General features: G+C 42.0%; 1 protein-coding gene across 3 annotated transcripts; it reads right to left on the bottom strand.

The window, feature by feature from the left end:
- Positions 1-1129: 1129 nt before the first annotated feature.
- TICAM2 (TIR domain containing adaptor molecule 2) lies at positions 1130-22495 on the bottom strand. Of its 3 annotated transcripts, XR_011525192.1 has the most exons (4): positions 22317-22495; positions 14059-14179; positions 6493-7713; positions 1130-1339 (listed from the first exon to the last, which is right to left on the bottom strand). XR_011525192.1 is itself a non-coding variant. In XM_070569522.1 (3 exons), the coding sequence occupies exon 3, from the start codon at positions 7661-7663 to the stop codon at positions 6947-6949; it is 717 nt and encodes a 238-aa protein (XP_070425623.1). In that variant the 5' UTR covers positions 7664-7713; positions 14059-14179; positions 22317-22495; the 3' UTR covers positions 4804-6946. The 3 variants fall into 3 exon arrangements, 2 of the variants coding, with proteins under 2 accessions (XP_070425623.1, XP_070425624.1); XM_070569522.1 differs by lacking the exon at positions 1130-1339 and having other exon boundaries at positions 4804-7713; XM_070569523.1 differs by lacking the exons at positions 1130-1339; positions 14059-14179 and having other exon boundaries at positions 4804-7713.
- Positions 22496-23497: the final 1002 nt, after the last annotated feature.

Genomic DNA, 23497 nt, shown 5'->3' with positions numbered 1-23497 from the left:
TGAAGGCTGGAGACTGGAAAGGTTAGCCAGACAGTGGCACAGTGGACTTAGGACAGGTATCTCCCGACTCCCAGTCATGAGTCATTCATACCAGGCAAAGAAGACTCAAAATAGGGCACCTTGCCATGCTGTGTCTTGCTTTTAGTTAGAAATTGCTATGGTTTTCTCTTTGTACTACTGACTGCTCCTAAGATTCTCCACTGTAAGAAAACAGATCCACTGAAAGGTGGCATCATGGAGCCAAAGAACCACCAGGCTTTGGAGCCAGATGACTCAATATTCCAATGACTCCATCACCTACCAGCCTGTGATCTTGAGCTTATTACTTATGTCTCCAGCTTCTTTCCTAGGACTTATATGCGACATAATAAGACTAACCATGTGGAAACTGGGGAATATTGGAGATAATGTAAGTTAAGTGCCTGACACAGTAGGTGACAAAAAAATGAAAGCTATTTTTACCAGCATATATTTCTCTATTTATCTGTTGAGCCTTCCTCTCTTTTTCATTACTCAAATCATCATACGTGTAAGGAAATTCTACAGCACTTAACATGACATGTGTGCGCTAACTTAAAAAATAATTATTTCAAATATAAAGGAAAGAATGGAAAATAATATACCATCACCTATGTGTGTATCCATTAAAAAACAGTGCCATCTTATATGTTGCTCCACCTTGCCCAGCATTGTTTTTGAGATTTATCCATGTTGATACATGTAGCTTTATTATTGTAAATGCTCTGTACTATTCAATTGTATGAACCTTCCATAATGTATTTCTGCATTCTCCTACTGATAGATATTTAGATTGTTTCCAGTTTTTCACTACCACAAAGAATGTTGCAATAAACATCCTCCGTACACATACTTCTTTGGGTACCTGTGGGAGAGTTTCAATTCAGAGGAGGAATGGCTAGGTTCACATTTTCAACATTGCTAGCTATTGCCAAATTGTGTTCCAAATCACTATAGCATTTTTTTGTTGCAACTTGTGGGGTTTTTTGTTTTGTTTTTTCATTCTTTATTGATATCTTTCACTTGCTACAAAATTTACCCATTTAAAGTGTACAATTCAACAGCTTTTAGTATATTTACAGAATTGTGCAACCATCACAATATAATATTAGATTCATGTCATGGTGTTTTTATTTATAAACATACTTGAGAAATCTGTAAAGTTGGTTATGTGTCCTGTCCAGTGCGTCTATGGAAATTCCCTGGGAGGAGCCAGTTTGTAGAGATATGCTTGTTTTAAACCTGTTGTTTGAGCAGGTAGCTGGAAGGAACATTCCTAATTAGATTACGAAACTGCTTAAAGGCAGGTTCCTGTTATTTCCTAAAAAAAAAAAAAAAAAAAAAGGCATTTCTATTTATTCACCTCAGAGAGTAAAGTGACTCAGAATTAATTCTGTTTGAAGAGAATGGGAGGAGCGCTATACCAAATGAAGCAGTTACTTTCTCCAGAACAATTCTTGCTCATGCCAGAAAGGGGGCGGTGTGAACGTGCATAGAGTTTGGAGTAAACAGTTGTGAAAGCTGGTGCACTGGCAGAGGAGAGAGAGCAAGTGTCTTTTTTTTTTGCCTACAGGTTAACTTGTTGAGCATTTAATCAAATAATTTTCACGCCGAGTTATCAATTAATGGCACTTTCAAGTACTATTTACTCCAATTCAAACAATGTGTTAATTGACAACGAGGATTGCCAAATATGACTTAGAAAAAAAATTTATAAAGGATATTGTTCTTATCCAGCCACTAAATGTTCAAAATCTAATTCATTTTTCTACTTGGAATCTCCTCGGAAACATCAGGTTCATGGACAGCAACTGCAGTTTTGCTGTATTAATTCATTCCCTTTAGCCACTGGCTTAAGGACATCAATTTTCAGATGCTATGGTTTTGTTTCCTCAGGCACTTGGCAGCTTTCTGAAATTTCCTCCTTGCCCTTCAGACTTTCCCACAAGTATAGAGGGTACAGGCACATATTGGGACAGTCCAGCAGGTACTGGACATTAAGACTGGGTAATGTAAGACTGTGATAGGAGGAAAGACACAGACACAGGGCTGACTGCCCAGGGCAAACACACTAAGTCTCACCTCACCAGCAGTGCGGCCACGGCCACAGCTGCTCACAAGTCCTGGGCCAGCCCCACTCCAGCCATGGATGAACAGGTTTACCTAAAGTAGGAAATAGCCTGACTCAACAGAGAAGTGCGACATGTGGTTTCTTGACCTGCACTGAGACGATTCTCCTGAATTGGCTATTTATACTGAGCCACCCTACATCCTTGGCAACTTGGGTCCCAACTCAGATTTCCTCACAAAGAGTCTATGAAAATCATAGTGACCTCTTTCTTGGAAGGTCCTCTGCTGAGCAGAGAGATGGCTCTGCAAAATCTCGTCTACATGTGAATTTACTATTTACCACCTGGGATAAAGGGGTTGGGTTTTTTCAGGCTTTGGAACAACACTCAATTAGCAACCAGGCTTGAGGTTTGAGAATGAGCTGCAGTCAAGGAGAGGACCCACGGAAGCTATTTCTGTGGCTAGTTGTGTCACTCCCTATGCATTGAGGCCTAGGGCCCTTACAGGAGGTTTTGGGTCCCCTCTAAGACCCAACTAATGCCTCAGGCTCTGCCAAGGTGAAGGACAAGGACCTGAGGTGGAGAACATCCGTGACTTGCACTAGAAAGGCTTAAGCCCAGCAGGCAACATTGTCCTCCAGTCTGTAAGGACAGGAAGGAGTAAAGCAGATGAGTGCTTTTCTCACCCCACCCTGCCCACCCCAAGAGGAAACAGTCTAACTAAACTTCATCCAACCCGTACCCCCAAATGATGCAAAATCATCTGGGAATTGCTCAGCCCCAAAAAAGGTCTGAGTTATAAGGGCTATCTCCCTCCTTCCCCTAAGTCAAATGTGTACAAGATTTAAAATACAGCTGAGGCACCCACACCGGCCATTCCCCAGAATCGCCTTCAGAGCTGGCCCTCCTAGGCTCCACTGCCTGCTTTTCTAGTTTCAGACCCAACTTTGCTAACTTGTTACAGTCACAGGCCAAGCTCTTGCATCCTCCCTGCCCCGGGCTCCCTCCACATCCACACCTACCATTAACAGCTCTCACATCTCTTGCTGATCAGGGGGCTGCTCTCAGTTTTCTGTGCCCGGATGGGAACTGTACTGCACACGGAAACAAGGCTCAGCATCTTTCTTTCTATTTGAAACCTATTCCTTATGAGTCGCAAGGGTTCCAAGAATAGGAACGTGGGTAGTTATAAATGCGTATTTGCCCTCTCCCCCATCCCATGTTGCAGAGTCAATGTTTAGGCAACAATAATAGTTCTAGTTGCATAGAACTGGTATGCCAGCTACGTGTGAGGCACTCTCTGAGTGTGTCATATGTATTATTTCATTTAGTCCTCAAATAACCCTACCAGGGAGATATCTTTATTTTTGGATGAGGACATCGAGACCCAGAAAGGCTAGGTGTCTTGCTCAAGATCACAATTTACAGAGGACAGGGTGGGACTCAATCCCAGGTGGTGTGACTCCATAATGGTGGTGCTCAAGGGTGTGGGAGGAGGCGACAGTGGGAGACGACCACCTGGTTGCAGGTGGAGAGAATTTAAAAATAACAATAAAACTAGAAGTCAGACGGCTTGTTATCATCACCAGGCATAAGCAATTTTCAATAGTGCAGTAATGAAATACTTTTCCTCACTAGGGTAGACCGTTCCCATCATCTCATTAGTCTGGATGCTCCCATGTCTGTATATGGTGCCTGACGTGAGCAGCCATGGTACAACCCTGAAAGAAGCTCAACTGAGGATGGTGGAGCAAAAAGATGGAAAGAACCTGGGTTTTAAAAACATTATGATTGTGAGAAATATACATAAGATTTACCATTCTAACCATACAATTCAGTGGTATCAAGTACATTCACAATGTTGTACAACCATCACTGCTATCCATTTCCAGAAATTTTTCATCATCCTAAACAGAAACTCCACATCCATTAAATGTAGCTCCTTATTCTTCCCTCCCCAGCCCCTGGTCACTTCTATTCTTTCTGTCTCTATGAATTTTCCTAGTCTAGGAACCTCATATAAGTGGAATCATACAATATTTGTCTTTTTGCCTCTGGCTTTTTTCACTTAGCATGATGTTTTCAAAATTTGATGTATGTCATAGCATGTGTCAGAATTTTATGTTTTAAGGTGCGATAATATTCCACTGTATGGAAGAGTTGGGTTTTTAGTGACACTTTTGAGGCACCATACCGTAGGGGACCTCTTGTTAAGATGGATGATAACATGTTTACATCATGCTGTAGGTCAGGTGGCATTGGATTTTCTGTTTCTTACCGCTGAAAAAATCCTGATACCTAAGGCACAACTCAGATTTTCCTGTGAAGCTCCAAGGTGGGCAATAACGCCCACAGAGCACTCAGGATGGAAGCTCTCAAGCATGTGGCAACATTTTCCATAATTTCCCGGTGTGTAAATCTGAATCTATACACTTGTACATATGTACACACAAACACACAACTAAGGCCACACCTTTGCCTATCTTCATCCTCAGTTTAGCTATTTTTGATAATCCCTTGTTACAACTGTTAATTTCAACATATACAGTTATTCAGTACTTAACATTTTTCTTCATCATAAAAAAATATATTGAACTCCAAATTGAGTAAGACATTGTGCCTAGCACTCTATGGAGGAGTACAAATTGATGCGTCTTTCTAAAACACTTTTCCACAATCTTCACTGGAGTTAGAAATAATCAAGTTTAGTCAAGGGTAAAGAATAAAAACATTTATTTAAAAAATACCATTCAGCATCAATCGCTCCAGGTTTGGCAGGCATGAAGGGTGGGTGGCTAATGTTTTATTAGTATATGAAATTTGAGATACAGGAAGCAGTATGGCAAAAAAGATGAATACTTATTATCAAAACTGAAAAAGTGAATAGTAAGCTACTATGATAGAAAGGGACTTTAGGTTAAGAAAATGTCACCGCACAATGAAAACAACCTCTTCCTTTAATAAGTACTGATAGAGTAGGATTATGCGGGAATGTTCCCCATGGAACCTTCTGGTTCACGGCTATGAAGAGGTGGACTGCAGAAAGATGTGAGCAGACCCCAGTACTAGTCGGAGATTTGGAAAAGTGGGGATAAGGATGAAGCATAATTAGGCAGAATGTTTTTGCTCAAGCATCCCTATAAAAAATGCATTTTGAAAGAATTTAAGCAAGCAAGTATTATTCTTTTTTTGTGACTATAAAAATATAATGCATGGCACTGGAAATCAATTATGCTGTAAACATATCCTTTCACTGCAAGCATATATAAGCCTCCTGCAACTATTATATTACACATCACATTGTAAAATTCTATTTTTTTGCTTGTTCATTTTTCTGGTCCCCAGATGTTCACATTCTGGGAGAGGACAAAGGCCTTTAGAGATCCATCAACCCAATCCTTTCATTTCACAGATAAAGGAGGGTGAGCAGCTTGCCCACGGTCACATTCAGCCTCAGTGGCAGAGATTGGACTAGAACCTGACACCCCGTCAGGTGCTCTTCTCCTTACAACGCGATGTGATTCATCCTGTCTGTACGACGCTTCTCCCTCATCTCAACTGTGGCAGAAGGGCTGTGAGGAAAAGGAAGAGGTCTGTTTGAGGCTTCTCTAGCTTGCTATGAGTGTGGGACACTAGAAGAGAAAGTGATAAAACACATCTACTTCTACCCCAAGTCCAAAAATAATCTACAAAATACATACGCACAGTCAGGCTACTCTGACGACCTAGCAGAGAAATACTTCCTGGATAGAGCGTTGTGTGTGAGAGGAATTTTCAAAGGCTGCCAAAAGAGGTTATTGATTTTACAGCAGAACATCTGGCCAACGACACATACTCCTCTCAGCAGTTCTCCAAATAAAGCCCCCGTTACAGACGATGACTAACACGGTGAGCTTTAGGCTCCAGGGGACACCTCAACACGACTCCGTGGTGTCCCTAACTACCGCACTATCAAATGGGCTGCTAGTCAGTGGGGGGAACTGCCTCCAAATATGCAAATTCCAGCAGAGAGGAAAACACAGTTGACTGGATTCTTTTAAAAAGCCCCAACATTCTCACATCTATTTCTAATTTCATATTTATCAGCACTCAACATTCTAAATGTTCCATTCTGGCTATCCATATTTCTGGGTGACAATACCAGGACTGCTTTATTGCAACATTCATGAGGGGTGCCTCAAGAGGGAGGGCTATCAGATCTCTAGGGGCCATTTTCTTCTGCATGTCCTTTTTTTTTTTTTTTTTTTTTTAGGAAGAGTAGCCCTGAGCTAACATCCACTGACAATTTTCTTCTTTTTTGCTGAAGAAAACTGGCCCTGAACTAACATCCGTGCCCATCCTCCTCTACTTTATATGTGGGATGCCTGCCACAGCATGGCTTGACAAATGGTGTGTAGGTCCGTACCTGGGATCTGAACCTTTGAACCCCAAGTCGCTGAAGTGGAACTGTGAACTTAACCATTGCGCCACTGGGCTGGCCCCTCTTCTGCATGTCCTTTGAGAACAAAATTTAGAGAACGAAAGTGTTCCTGTATTTTTTAAATGTCTATTGTAAAAGTTTCTTTTCAAGGTTCAATACAAGGAAAATGAATTGAGAATAACCTTTGTCATAGTCATGAACTAGGAAAACCGTGAGAGGAAAGTTCGTCAAATTCTGACAATCTCGAGTTTATCAAAACATCAAAAAGTATCACAATTTTATCTATTGTCCTGCAGAAATTTATCCTTCTTGTGCTCCAGAGGTTTCTGTAAGAAAAGGTTCTCCTTTATTTAAACTTTTCCTAGACATTGCTTTCTCAAGTGAAGATAAAGGATTTGTTTTACAAAACAAGAGATGGCTGTGCATTGAGTATTCCATCTCAGGCAATCAATTGCCTTTGTACCATGTTTCTTGTCTCTTTCCAGATAGCTTGTTGTATCTTATACACGGACTCCTGAAAAATTCTTTCTACTTGTGTAGGAAAGCCACGACTGTCTTCCTCTAGGGCATTGATAGTTCGCAGAGCAAAGGGAGTCCTTTCTCGAGGCAGTGGATTGTTCAGCGGCCGCATGGGGATAACAGAATTGTATTTGTGCTGCCTGTTAACGGAGTTCATTAGGGACGTATAGAACTGGAACTTGCACCAAGTATCTCTTAAAAAGTTTTCAGTCAACAATAAGATTGTCCATGCAGACCCATTTACCGCATCATCTAAATTCTGTAAATGCTGTCTGCCACATGGCATCTCAGCAAAGATTATTCCAGGTTTGATGCCGAAGTCATTTTCTAGCAGACTCTGGACTCTGAGGGCTTCGTCTGTGTCATCCTCTGCATGCAATATCACAAATTTGAGGAACACTTCTTCTTCTGCTTCCTCTTCAGGCATCTTTACCCCTCCTTCAGCTTTCTCCTGCTTTTCTGGTGGCATCTCTGTCACATATCTATGCTCAGCAGCATCACGCAGGGAGATTTCCTCAGACTTCTTGGAGTCTGACTCATGATGTCTTTGACTTGTATCCATACTGCGGCTTTTACTCCAAGAGAGAGAAAGAGAGCAGGGATCTGTTTTAGACTTCCCGATACCCATTATAAACATCCAAGTCAGAGGAGAAAAGCTTTATTTATTCCTCAGCATTTCTTTTCATCCTAAAAGAAGAAATAACAATGCAGAATATTGTAAATTTAATGAAAATATTAAAAATGAAAACTTTCATTCAACTTGAAAAGCTCAAAAAGATTATATTAGGTCCCAAGAAAGAAATCCCAAACAGATCATTGGAAACAAAATCACCCGTCTTTTTTTTTCTGCTTTATCTTCCTAAACCCCCCATACATAGTTGAATATCTTAGTTGCAGGTCTTTCTAGTTGTGGGATGTGGGACGCTGCCTCAACGTGGCCTGACAAGCGGTGCCATGTCCGCACCCAGGATCCAAACCCTGGGCCGCCGCAGCAGAGTGGGTGAATTTAACCACTCGGCCACGGAGCCAGCCCCTCACCTGTCTTTTGTGAGCTTCACAAGGGCTACCACAGGTCATCAAGGGTAGGTTAAACAGAGGGTCCTCTTTAATATAAGAGGAAACATTTGGAATTTTAAATGGTATTATAGCAGTATTATAAATCATTAGATTAAAATAAATTACTTTGGGTATTTTAGTAAAAAGGTATCATGCCACTCTATCCATATGGAGTTTAAATCCATCTTCTCCATTATCAAATTATTGTGTAAACTAGAAATAGGAAAATCTAAAGAATATGAAAATATTAAATACAGAATTTGTTTTTGTATCAAACACAAATACAAAACAAAATACAAATACCCTAAAGATGGCTAGCAGGCAGCTCTACTGACGCAGCATAAAGAGAAGATCTGAAATGTCAAATGAAATGATGTCCAGCATTCACTGTTCAGAGCTTTTTTGTTTGTCTAGGGTCAGGCCTTGCTGTTTTAGTGGGGCTGGTGGAGAAATTATCATAAGGGTTGTGAAAAGTAAGGAATACTTAAAAAAACATTTATTCATGTAGGGAAAAATTAACATTCGGTTTGGAAGTGAAATCTGGAAACAAAGACTTGTGATTTTCTCCAGTGAAATCAACAAAGAATCATTATGGTCTATACTCATCCTTTTATTTTAAAAATTCTAAATTCAGACTGGAAGAATGAGATCAGCTGTGAAAGAAAAGTACTCCATGTAAATCGAATTTAAATAAATCTTCAGATAATGTTGGCAATGTTATTAATATAACCCTCGAAATAGGCAGTTTCAAGGGGGAATCTTTTATCAAAAGACAGAAAATTTAGAATAGAAAAATATAGGTTCCATATTTTCAAATATGGGCCCAGGGGCTATATTCCAGAGCATTTTTATTTATTGTTCACGGGCAAAGACCAGAGTTCGAGAAGAAATTAGAATTACATTCATAATAACATCTACATATACCAAAATAATTCAGGTTTATAAGAAACCGTCCAGCAAAAATGGTGGAAAGTTGTTATGGGAAGAAAAGACAGGAAAAAACACAGAGAATTTCTTCCTAATGTATATAACGAGTGAAAGAGTTTGCCAGAGCCTCTGAATAGTGCATGAATTGCTGGCTATTGCCCGTCGTTTATGATGCCTGCGCTTTAGGTTCTGACTTTACAGTATGTTGTGCCAGCTACCAAAAGGTATTCCAACACATAACAACTCTAAAATGCTACATACATACATCTCAAATAATAAAGCTAAATGAATTTGGACCCTCTTCATTGGTCAGGATTAACTGCTGACATTATTGTATTATGAAAAAAGGTTTTACCACACAAAGTTGCAGAAAGAAGTGTCCCCTGCATAAAAAAAAACAATTGTTAAACCATTCAGAGGCATCTATTTACTACATCAATTAAAATGATCTTCACTTTTTCACTGAGATAGCTTTGTTAAAGCAACTTGTCATTATCTTAATCACTAGCTGATGCAGATAACTGCTGTTGAAGTATATAACAGATATTCATTAAAAGTGTCAAAAATTTCTAAGGTAAAATGGTGTGTCAAGCCAGATCACAAAATCTTTTTAAATACATAAAAATCAACAACAACGACAAAAAGAATTACAACTTTATGTCTTATTTTTCTTAAATACCAGTCAGCAAAAAGGAGCAAAAGACTCCAGAAATCTATGATGTGCTGTTCCAACTTCCAAGCATTCCTACCCACCCCGCCCTAAGCAGACCAGAGAGGAGAAAGTTAATGACAATGTCTGAAAAACTGCACTATAACCTTCTGATCTGGGGGGAGAGAGGAAGGAGAAAGCCAGAGGAAAAAGCTGTGGGAAGCTGTGTGCTAGAGATCTTTCCCACCACAGTGATTCAGAGATGGGGAAATGGTCTGGATTCATCACTGCGGTTCTCAAGGCTGGAAGGAAAAGAGAGGGCCTCACTGTGCTCCCTCTGAGCCAATTAACTCCATCAATAAGGAAGGCTTTATTAGATCAGAAGGAATGCTGAAGGAAATAGGGGCGGGGAGAAGGCTGGCAAAAAGAATCCTGGAAACTCCTCCTCCCCTGGATGGTCAGCACCTGGGTTCAAACATTTAGGTTTCACCTCCTTCCTCTCAGCTAAGTGGGAGGAGAGTGAGGGTGGCTGCTGGGAGATGCACGTGGGATCGTCGTTCACAAGAATAAAAACATGTGTGTGTGTGTATTCACTCTTTTAGAAAAGGAAGTGATTAAAACACCTCATGACTTTGAAAACATTTATGTTGAAAAGTCGCACCCCCAACCGTGTCCTCCTTATCCATGCTGTTACCCCGCTGGCTTCCTACTGGTGACCAATTTTATTAGTTTCTCCTATGTCCTTCCACTATTTCTTCATGAATATATATTCTTTTTGTCCTATGCTTTTTTCAAAAAAAGTATCGTAATTTATATATACACACACACACATACACACACGCAGACATACTGTGAAAGGGGGGAGGGGGGAGGAGGAGGGAGAGACTGCTTTTCCCCTTAATACCATAACCTCAGAGCTTTCCAGATCACCACATACAGAGCTTCCTCACTCTATTTACAATGACATAATCATCGAGCATGTGAATGTACCATAATTGTCCCTTGTTCTTGGATATGTGAGTTGTTTCCACTCTACTACTATTATGAACAATGCTGCAATGAACAGTTTTGTACAAAAATCATTTCATATGTGTGCAAATTCATCTGCAGAATAATTCTCCCAAATGAGATTTCTATATCCAAAGACAACGGCATTTGCAATACTGATAGATTTGGCTAAATTGTTCTCTGTAAGACTGAACATTTTTCTGCTTTTAACTTGAGAGAATGACATCCCTCACCTCCACCCCTTGCCTCAGAAGACCAAACCCACCAACTACTATTGACTAGAGCCCACCTGAGCTAATCACATCCCCTTGGGCAACAGAAGTGTAGAAAAATATAACCCATCAGAATGAAGGCCTTCAAGTGAAATTCTAAAGGGAAGATCAACAGGTCTGAGATAAGAAGGAGGGAGAGTCCACTTCATATTCACTTTATATCCATTTTATATCTAGGCCAAAGAGGGTCCCAATAGAATCCCCCACATTAAATAGGAGTAAGATGAAAAGAACAGCATGGCAAATATGCATACTTGGCAAGCAGGCAAAAATATTACAGTAAATAAAAAAGAATGCAAAGAAGAATCATAGCAGACAAAAGATAATTAAAAATGGCATTGTCATTAAGACTATGTGCTCTAGAATCAGATTGCCTGAGTGTACATTCCAGCCCTGTGACAGAAAAACCATGAGACTTTGTACAAGTTACTTGATATCTTTGTGCGTTGATTTCACCATGTGTAAAATGGTGATGATTATAGTACCTATCGCTAGAGTTTTTATGGAGATCAAAATGGCTTACAACAGTGCTCCATAAATGTTAGGAATTTTTACTGATATTAAAACAAAGAAGCTAAAGAAAAATTTACACAACAAAGGCATACGCTCTAGGACAGTGCCACTCAGAGTGTAGTCCATGGATAAGCTGCTAGTCCCTGAACTGTTTGGTGCCAATCTATGACAGGATAAGGAGATTGTGCCAGTATGTAAATCAACTACATCAGTTAAGTCTGCTGTTTAGTTCAGCTGACTTTTTTTTATAGCAAGACATTCTCAATGAAGAAAGCAAGATGGTTTACATTCTGTGCATGCTTCTTCTATCACCACAGACAAGTGCTGTGAGCATCACTGCTCTAGGAGACACCAAAGAGAATATGTAATCACTGAAACAAAAATATTAAAGATGAGAAAATGGAATTAGATGAAAAGCATGAATGTAGACAAATCAAAGACACAACACCATTAGGAAAAAATAGAAATGGCAAAGAATGGAATAAATATGACTCAAAACCATGTCAGTTAAACATGGTGGAAAGCTTGGGAAAAAAAATCACAGAATATGGAAAGAAAACAAAAGACAATAAAAGTAAAGCAATTTGTACTGTCAATGAAAATAATCCATAACCAATCTATAAATGAAAATTTGGGATGATTTATTCTGAGCTAAAACGTGAGGACCATGGCCCGGGGCCTTTCTTCCTTTGGGAAGGAAGAAAGGGCACCAAAGAAGTGAGGTACCCAGAGTGGTTATATACCCCCAAAGAGGATGCTTTACATATGATTGAAATGTCCCTCCCACAATAGTCACAAGATTGCCCTGTCAGCACAAGGCTTGATGGACACAGCAGGTAGTGGGTCTGCCATCTTGGCTGGCGTAGCAGGAGGCAAGACTATTGTCTCGAGCTGGGTGGTCACAGGTAAGCCCAGCAATCAGTTCCTAGCCTAAGGAAAGATGCTTAATCCTTAAGGAAATGCCAACTCTGGGAGGGGGAGGGAAGTTGCACCTTTATCTCAAGGGCCTTTGTTCTTGCCATAGGGAATATCTAAAGCAGATATACAATGCATACTCAACAACCAGGGTCAGGCCCTTTTGGAAAGACAAGGTCAGGCCAAATTAGGTTTACACCAAATGGCTTCCTCATATACTCCAATATATCCTATTACTTGCCATTTTTATTCGTCAGTAAAAAAATATAACTATGGAGATTTTTTTTTTAATCTTTTTTTTTTAAGATTGGCACCTCGGCTAACAACTGTTGCCAATCTTCCTTTGTTTTTTGTTTTTTTTTCTTAAGGATTGGCACTGGGCTTACAACTGTTGCCAATCTTTTTTTTTTTTTTCTGCTTTATTTCCCAACACCCCCCCTCCCACCCCCCCACCCCAGCACACAGCTGTATATCTTAGCTGCAGGTCCTTCTAGTTGTGGGATGTGGGACGCTGCCTCAATGTGGCCTGACGAGTGGTGCCATGTCAGCGCCCAGGATCTGAACCCTGGGCCGCCGCAGCAGAGCTTGCGAACTCAACCACTCGGCCATGGAGCCAGCCCTGAGATTTTTTTTAAAAAGCAACCAGTATAATGAAAACCAATGCATCTGAAATAGAAAACCCAAGGAACCTAACAGAAAAATTCAAAGATATAGCAGATTCATCACCCTAATTCAAGTGCTCATTCTTACTGATCACAAACAGACATTAAGTGCCTCCTGATATAATCCAATATGATGCACACAGCACAATGTACAACAAGATTTGCTGATGATGTTGAGTGGGCATGCAATATAGAGTCTGGAGTTTGGGGGAAAGGTCCAGCCAGGAGATGTATATTTGGCATTTATTTGTGGAATTTTATTTTTTCCTTTTTCTCCCCAAAGCCCCCCGGTACATGGTTGTATATTCTTTGTTGTGGGTCCTTCTAGTTGTGGCATGTGGGACGCCGCCTCAGCGTGGTTTGATGAGCAGTGTCATGTCCGCGCCCAGGATTCGAACCAACGAAACACTGGGCCGCCTGCAGCGGAGCGCGCGAACTAACCGCTCGGCCACGGGGCCAGCCAGAGATTGTATTTAAAACCTATAAACTTTATGAGATTATTAAGGGTGTATAGATAGAAAAAGGAAGTGGATTTCAGACTTGCCAGACCCACAATCACATGCGCCAATTCCTTAAAATAAATCTCCCTCCTCTCTCTCTCTAACCTATCGGTCCTGTTTCTCTGGAGAACCCCAACACAATCTTCCTTAAAAGTTTGTTGCCCTAGAATTAAGAGCTAATGTCTGCATTTTTAAAACATTATGACCACTTACAAAGAGAGGCTCCCAAACAGCAGTAAGTAAAATAGTGATCAGTAATAATTGGATAAAATATACACATATATACAATTTTAAATCTGTCCATGTGTTTACCACAGAAAAAGCTTGTGTTTAAATCACTACCTCCGAAATCTAACACGTTTAAAATTAAGGCACCCAGGACTTCAATCCTTCAGCCTGGGAGAGCCTTTTCCTTTACTATCTGAACAGCACCATCTTGTGGAAAATATATGTAAAATCAATAGTTTCTTCACTTGAGTTAATAATTAAATTTTGATGTTATTAATAAATAGGTGTTGTTGAAAACTTACTGTGCATCTGGACCTGCCGGATTTCAGGGATGTGAAGCCAGGACCAGTAGACTATTAGGACTCAGTGCACTGGTGCCTCATTCTGGATAACAGGTGCCGGGAAAACACTCGGGAGGGACACCTGCAGCAGGGAACGCTCCGCATTAGTAAGGATGAGAGAGGTAGACGTTTTCCACACAGTGGGAGCAGTATTTGCGAAAACACTGAGGCACCAGAGGGCAAATTATGTTAGGATTCTTTTGCACCACGTGTTTATATGGCTCAAGTCCCTGTGTGTGGGGGTGGGTAGAGTGGGGGTAATGAGAGAGAAGGATGGAGAGATAAACAGGATTAGAGAACATAAGGGATCTAACATATTATGTTCAGGACTTTGAATTTGATCATGTTGGCAGACAGAGAGCCCTTGTAGGTGTTAAGTAGGGGAGTGCCATGATCTGACTTGTTTTAGATAGTTTACAATAGCTTTAGTAAGGAGTCTAGGCTAGAAGACTATGAGGCCTTAGACTGGGAGAACAATCCGCTGAGAGGCCATCACAATAACCTAGGTGAGAAAGCAGAGCCCTGAACTATGAAAGTGATACTGGAGACAAAGATATGTAGGCAGTAATGAAGTGGAGTGGGTGACAGAGAAAGCAGAAGCAACTGTTCCTCCCAAGCCTGCACTTCTCCTAACTTGGTGGGTGGCCAATAGCAACAAATGAACATAGGGTCAGGAGAGGATTTCATTAAGAGAAGAGATACTCAGAATACTTAGAAACTAGGGAACTGCTAGTAGAAAGAGGGTGAAAAATATGGATGGGAGCTTCTCAGAGCTGAGCGGTATCCTCTTGGTCAATGGGCAGCTCTGTCTCTCTCCCACCTACCATTTCCCTGGGAAAGCCGAGAGGCCACTTAACTCCTGAGTGTGCTAGGTCCCAGGATAACGTCTGTGAAGAGTACTGCAGATCATGCGGTGACCTAAGGGATTTGGGGTTTTGCCTTCTGGGGAGAAGGTGAGTGCGCCTTTGTTTTGATGCGGGATAGTCGCATTGTCCAGGGAGAGAGCGTACTGTTATTGCTATTGTTCTTGTCTAAAACTTTAGGTGTGGAAAGAAGAGGGGTATGGATGTTAGTGGCCAAAGCGGTGTCCTATAGCAGATCTGCACACCCCAAATTTATTCCACTTCCCTTTTAGTGTACTTTCCTATACCACAAGTATTAATAACTATATTTCTGAGACTTCCTTGAAGCTAGGGTTTCAGATGCCATGTAAGTTCCACCAATCAGATGTCTAAGTTAAATAAGGAGGGAGGAAGAGCATGAGGCACCCATTTTGCTGGTTAAGACTCTAGCAGAATGGATGTGATTCAGAAGCTGGCAGCTTCCTGATTTGGCAGGTTTCCTGGTCATGGCAAAAGCACCAGCAACCCTAGACCAATTCTGATAGGTGGTGCTATGAGGTGTTCCTAGAAACTCAATCTACAGTCTAGCCTTTCAACCTTCCCAATGATACTGTAAATCTTGTAATACCCTCTAATGTATACCTTTCTGCTTAAACTAGCTAGAGTAGATTCTGTTCTCAGAAGCCAAACTGTGACTGGTACAACATCCAAAGTCAGGACAAGGAACCATACAGCAGAGGTTAGCAGCAAAACACGGCCTGCCACCTGTTTTTATAAAGCTTTATTGAAAGATAACCATGCCTGGCTAATTTCATGCTACAGAGGCAGAGTTGAGTAGTTTCAACAGAAACCACATGGTCCAGAAAGCCTACAGTATTTACTATCTGGACGTTTCCAGAAAAAGTTTGCCAACCCCTGGATTACAGCATGGAAGTGCCAAGCTCTGCCAGGATGCCAGGACACAACAGAACAGACCTGTGCTAGCCAGATGAGGAACGTGTGGACTTTTCTTTGACTTTTTCACATTGGAAATATTTTCAAAAGCCCAACTAGGGTAATCAATACTTTCAGGAATAGGATGGGTAAGAATTTGAATCCATCTTGATTTTATACTGTGAAAACATTATTTAGAATCAGCTGTCATTTTTAAAATTTTCTTCTTTTGGAGATTGCACAGAATCCATAAGGATGGCAAAGGCCCAGTAAAAATAAAAGGATTAATTATCAAATAGTACCTATTGATACTTATTCCCAGACAACATAAACCAGTACCTGTATTTTTCATATTAGGTTACCAAAGCTTGCATTAGAACGGTTAGAGTTCTGGGCTCCATAGGAGTCTAGCACCCTAAATCTTTCCTTCATGGCACTAAGCATGACCACGATTAATTAATTACATGTATGATTCTCTGTGTAGTTTCTCATCATTCCCACTAGACTGTAAACTCTATCAGAACAATGACCAAATCTGTCTTGTTCACTGCTGTATCTCCAGAATCTTGCACATAGTCAGCATTCAAGAATATCTTTTGAATGAATGAATGAATTAGACAACACTAAATATAAGACTAACACAGTTTTTAGGTTCAGAGAGATAGCCAGATAGCTCTTTATCCCCCCTCATCATATAAATTACTGACTCAGTTAGAATAGGGACTAGCTAATCCAAATATATCTTGTGTGATTTTTAATGAGCAATTATGTTACATTTTCAAAAATATGTGAATAAAAATATGGTACATTCATTTCAAGACACAGCTCAAGGATCATATTTGGTAGAAAGCACTTCCTTTTATCTCCAGGTTGAGTTAAGTACTTCTCCTCTGGACGCCCGTAATATCCTGTTTACAAGTCTTATAATATGCATCACACAGCACTCTTTCTTGCTGGCCAGGGAGGTAGCTTCCACCTCACTTTCCCAGACTTCTCCATGAAGGCAAATGGCGCCATCGTTTGCCCAGTTACGACAGCCAGAAACCTGAGGCATCGTTGACGCTTCCCCCTTCCTCTCTTACACTTTCACTTCCAAGCTGTCACCAAGTCCTATCCGATGTACAAAATACAACTCAAACTGTTCCACTTTCCCTCTCCACCTCATTCTCACTCTCGAGCAACAGAGCTCCCCTAGTCTACTGCACTCTTTCCTAGTCTCCTGTGTCCACTCTTGGTCAGTCTAATCCATTTTCCACTCAGCAGCCATAACGATCTTTTTAAACACTTACATCTGATCAAATTCTCATGTATAACCCTGCAATGGCTTCCTACTGCGCTTAGAATCAAAATTTCCGAATACGGCACATGACGCCCTGCATAATCTGGCTCCTTCAACTCCAGCCTCATCTCACGCCTGTCTCCCCTTTGTTCCTCAGCTCCCTGCACAGGGGTCTTCTTTTTCAGTTTCTCAAACTTCCTCATCTTTCTTCTGTTACAGGATCTATGGAGACATTTTATTGCAATTTTGAGGTATGGGTTATATGACTATATTTTCTTATCATTAGAGAACTTGTACACAGTATCAGAGGCTGGCCAATATTCTACTGGCGGTAAACAATCAAAACGTCCAAAACCTGGGGCATGACAACATAGACTATATCATATTATTCTTATAACTGAATTATATTAAATCATTAAAAATGCTTATGAATGTTATGAATAATTTTAATGATATGAGAAAATGTTTCCATAATAATAAGTGAAAAAAGTAGACTATAAAATAGCACATACAGGAGGATCTCAGCTTTGTAAAACTAGAGAAAACAGATTGGAAAGAAGTACACCAATAGGGTAACACTGGTTACCTGTGTTTGGTAGATGTGCGAACATACATATATCTGTGTGTATAGCTATACACATATCCCTCTTCTACAATGATAATGCAATCTGAAAAAAGTGGTTCTTTAGTAAACAAAAAAATTGTTTTCGGGGCTGGTCCCGTGACCGAGTGGTTAAGTTCGCACGCTCTGCTTCAGCGGCCCAGAGTTTCGTGGGTTCGGATCCTGGGTGTGGACATGGCACTGCTCATCAGGCCATGGTGAGGTGGCGTCCCACATGCCACAACTAGAAGGACCCACAACTAAAATATATAACTATATACTGGGGGGATTTGGGGAGGGAAAAAAAGGAGAAAAAAAAAGATTGGCAACAGTTGTTAGCTCAGGTGCCAATCTTAAAAAAAAAAAATCATTTTCTAGGTTTTGTATTTTTAAAGAAAGCTCATGTTAACTTGACGCCCCGACAGTATACTCCTTATGTGCCATATCTGCACAATCCAGATGGGTTTAGCCCATCTCCAGGTTTCTATTTGGTCTCCTACTTTTTATCTATACACAAATTTTCCAAGAGTCTGGGCTTGCTAGCTCTAAACCGAACAGAGCTCCTCCAAAATTCTACTCAAATTAAGCACTAGAAGGCAGAATATTCAACTCCAGACTACCTAAAACAGATCATTGAGCAAGTAAATGTTTAATTACTTTAAAAAAAAAAACTGCTTCTATCAGGCAGAAAAGCAAAAACACACAAACTGACCTTCCGCTGAGTACCTGCTTTTTCATCTTGTGGACCCTGTCTTTTGATTCAGCTGCTAGGAATGCAGGTGGACGAGCGTTCTGGAGCCAACACACAGCAGCTGCGGCAGATGCTTTGATTCTAACTCCACTCCTGCCTTCCCCTTTACCCTCCTACCCTTCTCTTTTTGTTTGATATTCCAAATACACTTATGATTTTTACATTTTATTTAATCTTCTATTGTCCATATTTATTCAAGCATCTCAATTCTGAAAGGAGAAAAATTTTTTCTTCTAAAAGAGGGGAAGGTAGTACATATGCTACTGACATCATGGACTAGTTCCTTAGGATTAAAATGAGAAATAAGCATTATGAATTAAGAATGACTTTTTATTCCTCCAACAGCTTCTCCTAAAGATGAAAATATTGTTTTTCATTTCTATTCCTACATATTTTAAAAAGAGAACTGAATTATGCTATAAAATCTTGACATTCTGATATCAGCTTAGTCACAACGAAACTTAAAAACTTGTGCAATATTCTCTGAACAACCTCCTTCACTTTTCTGAAATAACAAGTATCGGAGAGGATCTGGAGAAAAGGGAACTCTCATGCACTGCTGGTGGGAGTGCAAACTGGTGCAGCCACTATGGAAAACAGTATGGAGTATCCTCAAAAAATTAAGAATAGAACTACCATATGATCCAGCTTTTCCACCACTGGGTATTTATCCAAAGAATATGAAAACACAAATGCATAAAGATATGAGCACCCCTATGTTCATCACAGCATTATTCACAATAGCCAAGACTTGGAAGCAACCTAAGTGCCCATCAAAGGATGAATGGACAAAGAAGATGTGGTATAAATACACAACGGAATACTACTCAGCCATAAAAAAGACGAAATCATGCCATTTGCAATAACATGGATGGACCTTGAGGTTATTATGCTAAGTGAAATAAGTCAGAGGGAGAAAGTCAAATACTGTCTGATCTCACTCATAAATAGAAGATAAAAACAACAACAACAAACAAACACATAGATACAGAGACTAGATTGGTGGTTACCAGAGGGAAAGGGGAGAGGGAGGAAGCCAAAAGGGGTGATTAGGCTCATGTGTGTAGTGATGGATGTAATTAGTCTTTGGGTGGTGAACATGATTTAATCTACACAGAAATCGAAATATAATGATGTACATCTGAAATTTATATAAACCAACGTTACTTCAACCAAAAAAAAAGTCTCCAAGTCAGAGAATATTACTTCCTACTCAAGCAAAGGAATTGGCAAGAAAAATCATTGCACATTCTTTTCGGTAAACTAGATGATATTTTTATTTCATTTTCTATATTTAAAAATGAGAACTGGCATTAAAGGGCCAGTCTTCTCCAAACCAGGAAGAACATTTTATAAAAACACAGAATTTATGGGTAAACTGTACATCTAATCAAAATTTGGCTCAAGAGAAAGACGGTTGTGCATTTTAATACTAGAGAGCCCACTATCCAACAATATTCTAAAGGTGCCATAAGCTTCCCGGAATACTAGAGAATAGCATTCAGTGTCCAATAGTAACCCACCCTGAGGGGCAGCAGTAAAAGGATGTTGCAGCAGGACTACGGCAGTAACCCCTGAGATGGAGCATTTGAACAGTGACGTAAGGGAAGTGAAGGCATACAGCCCGTGATGGTCCAGCAGAGGCCCACTGCAGGCAAAGGCAGCAGCAACAACATTAACGTCCCTCCAGTGGGGTAAGCAAGAGGGGAGGTAGGAGATGAGATCAGACAAGTAGTCAGGGATTAGATCACACAGGGCTTTGAAGCCATTATAAGAGTTTGGTTTTCATGATTCTGATGAGAAGCCACCAGAAGGTTTTAAAGGGAAGTGAAAGTTCTGATTAATTTTGGGGGGAAAAATCACTACTCTTTGGAGAAAGACTGTAGAAGAGCAAAGGCAGAAGCAGGAAGACCAAATCAGAGACTTCAAAGTCACGCAGGTGAGAAACAATTGTGGTTTGTTTAGACAGGGAGTGAGATGTGGTCAGATTAAATTGTCAAGGCAGAGTTAACAGAATTTGCTGGATGCTTGCATGTGAGCTCTGAGTTAAAAAGGAAGAGTCAGGGGTGATTCCTAGAGTTTCAGCCTAGTTGAATGGCAACAACATTTCCCTAGATAAGAAAGGTAGCTGATGGGGAAGCAGAAATGAGGACTGGGTGGGTGCGGTATCAATAACTCTGTTTGGACATCCTAATTTAAATGCCTATTAGACTTTCCAAGTAGAGATGTTGAGTAAACAGCTGGATATATGCATCTGGAGCTCAGGAGAAGTAAAGCTAGAGATAAAAATTGGGAATTCATCAGCTTATAGATGCTATTTATAATAAAACCAAGGATTTATTGGCTTTGGGATGGAAATAATTTTTTTTTAATTTATGGCTTGGGATAGAAATTGCCTTAGGAGGAAATATGGCTAGAAAGAAAACAAGGCCAACAACTGAGCGCTGTGGTACTCTAATATTTAGTAGCTGAGAAAACGAGAAGCCTGGAGACACAGGAGGAGTGACCAGTGAGGTGGAAGGAGAATGCACGAGACTGGTATCCTGGAAACCAAACGAAGAAAGAATATCAAGCAGGAGGGAGCCATCAACTGTGTCACGAGGTGAAAACTATGCACAGACACTGGATTTCGCAAGTGACATGGGGGTGGTTTCATAGGTGACAGGGGGTGATCGAGGCAAAAAGCCTGAGATGAGAGGGTGGAGGAGGAAATAGGAGGAGTGGAAATAGAAACTTGGAGGCAAGTCTTTCAAAGAGCTTTTAAAAAAAATTAAAAGGAGCAAAGAAATGGGTGAGACGGAGAAAGGGATGTTTGGTCCAGGGAGGACGACTTAAAGACGAGATTCATCAGCAGACATTTGTTAAACGGATAAATAAAACAGACCATGAGGAGCAAAGGATTCAACAGTATAAACGTGGTTTATACTTCAAGTTTCATACAGTTGCACATATAAGTAACATTTACTTTGCTTCAAAAGGAGGTAAGGGGGCCAGCCCGGTGGCACAGCAGCTAAATTCGCACGTTCTGCTTTGGCGGTCTAGGGTTGGCAGGTTCGGATCCCAGTGCGGACATGGCACCGCTTGGCAAGCCATGCTATGGCAGGTGTCCCATATATAACAAAGTAGAGGAAGATGGGCACGGATGTTAGCTCAGGGCCAGTCTTCCTGAGCAAAAAGAGGGAGATTGGCAGCAGATGTTAGCTCAGGGCTAATCTTCCTCAAAAAAAAGGAGGCAAGGCATTATTTTATACCTGCTCATCTACTTTCTGATGTAAATGACATGTAAAATTGAGTTACTTAACTCCATTTATAACCAACGTGCTATTTAGCGCGTTAAAATGTATCATATTTGAAAGACTTTTTAAGTTTACCGCCATGAAAACTGGGGAGGCCCTAACTCATGTGAAACTGAAAACTAGCTCACGGCTGCCAGCCCAAATGAGGTTTTGGACAAGAAGCCAAATAAGAAAAACAAAACCAAAACCTTCAGCCTGGACTCAGTGTGCCTGGCTGAGGCTCACGCCGAACCATTAAGCCATTTAAGAAGCTGAGCTACTTGCTTATGGTTCTGAGGTTTCCTTATAAAGCAAGTTTTCTGGTCAAAGTGAAACTGACAAGACAGCAGAAAGTGGCTCGGGTTTTCCCTGCAGAGTAAGGCAGCCGTGTGACCGCGGGCCGGCGCCGGACCGCCCGGGCCCCCGAGTCCGCCGCCGCGGCCCGCACCCCGGGCCGGATGCGCTGGGGGAGAGCGCGGCGCTGCGGCCCGGAGCCCGGCCCGGCCCGGCGGCTCCCGCCCGGGCGCCCAGTACTTGCCTGGAGGGCGGCGCCGCGGCCAGCCCGCGACCTTCCCGTCTTCCTCTCCCACTGAGCGGCCCCAGTCGGTGTGCGACTTCCCCGAGGTGGCGGGAGGGAGAGGCGTCCGCAAACCCCGTCCCCGCGACCGCCGCCCGCCGCCGCGCCGGGACGCGCGGAAGTCTGGCCGCGGAGTCCCCACCCCTCGGAGCCGCGCCCACACGTACCCCTGGAGGACGGCCTCGCCGGCCCGCCGGGCGAGTCAGGGGTTAACCGGCCTGGCTCACCGCGCAGAAGGAAGAAGCGGACCCAGAGGGTTGGAGAGGGGCGAATAGCGCCGGGGAATTGTCGCCGAGGGAAAATATGGACCGTCTCTGCGCTGCTGCTGCTTTTTAAAAATGTCCCTATAGGGGCTGGCCCCGTGGCCGAGTGGCTGAGTTCGCGCGCTCCGCTGCAGGCGGCCCAGTGTTTCGTTGGTTCGAATCCTGGGCGCGGACATGGCACTGCTCGTCAAACCACGCTGAGGGGGCATCCCACATGCCACAACTGGAAGGACCCACAACGAAGAATATACAACTATGTACCCAGGGGCTTTGGGGAGAACAAGGAAAAAAAAAATAAAATCTTTAAAAATGTCCCTATAAGCCCCGACTTCGAGGCCGGCGAGGCCGGCGGGTGGGGATCCGCTGTGTCCGCTCCTTAGACAGACCTGGCTGCTGGGATGGGGGCTGCGGGCCCTGCCTCCGCGCTACCGGGGGAGCCTCAACCCGGAGCCCGCCCCTGAGTCCGGGCCCCGCAGACAGGAGCCCCTGAACTCTAAGGGAAGGACACAGCCGGTCTTACCCAAACAACCCGAGGCCCCTCCCGAGGTGGAGCGATTCTCTCGCTCCTCCGAGCTGGGCCCTTGGCTTTTCCCTTTCCTTTGGGGCTCCCTCACCCACTGTTGCTGCTGTCAACCACACGCCTGACCAGGGATGCGCGACTCATCACCCCCTCCCCAAAAAAGCCAGCCTGAGACACTCCTTTCTCAGGTTCCTTTCCACAACCGAAACAGATTGGAACTCCACTGAACATTAAGGAAGAACAAAAAACCAATCAAGTAAAAGAAGCGTATGAAGCAAATACATACTTGATCCTACCGTATCTACCTCAGCCTCCCAATTCTAGTCATACCCTAAGAACCCGATTCAGAAACCACCCAC

Source organism: Equus przewalskii, chromosome 13 (genome assembly GCF_037783145.1).
Source record: "Equus przewalskii isolate Varuska chromosome 13, EquPr2, whole genome shotgun sequence".
NCBI lineage: Eukaryota > Metazoa > Chordata > Mammalia > Perissodactyla > Equidae > Equus > Equus przewalskii.
This window is presented reverse-complemented; position numbering and strand designations above follow the sequence as displayed.

What these genes read in the sequence shown, in the direction of transcription:
- TICAM2 (XM_070569522.1), bottom strand. Translation starts at nt 7,663, where the DNA reads ATGTTTATAATGGGTATCGGGAAGTCTAAAACAGATCCCTGCTCTCTT.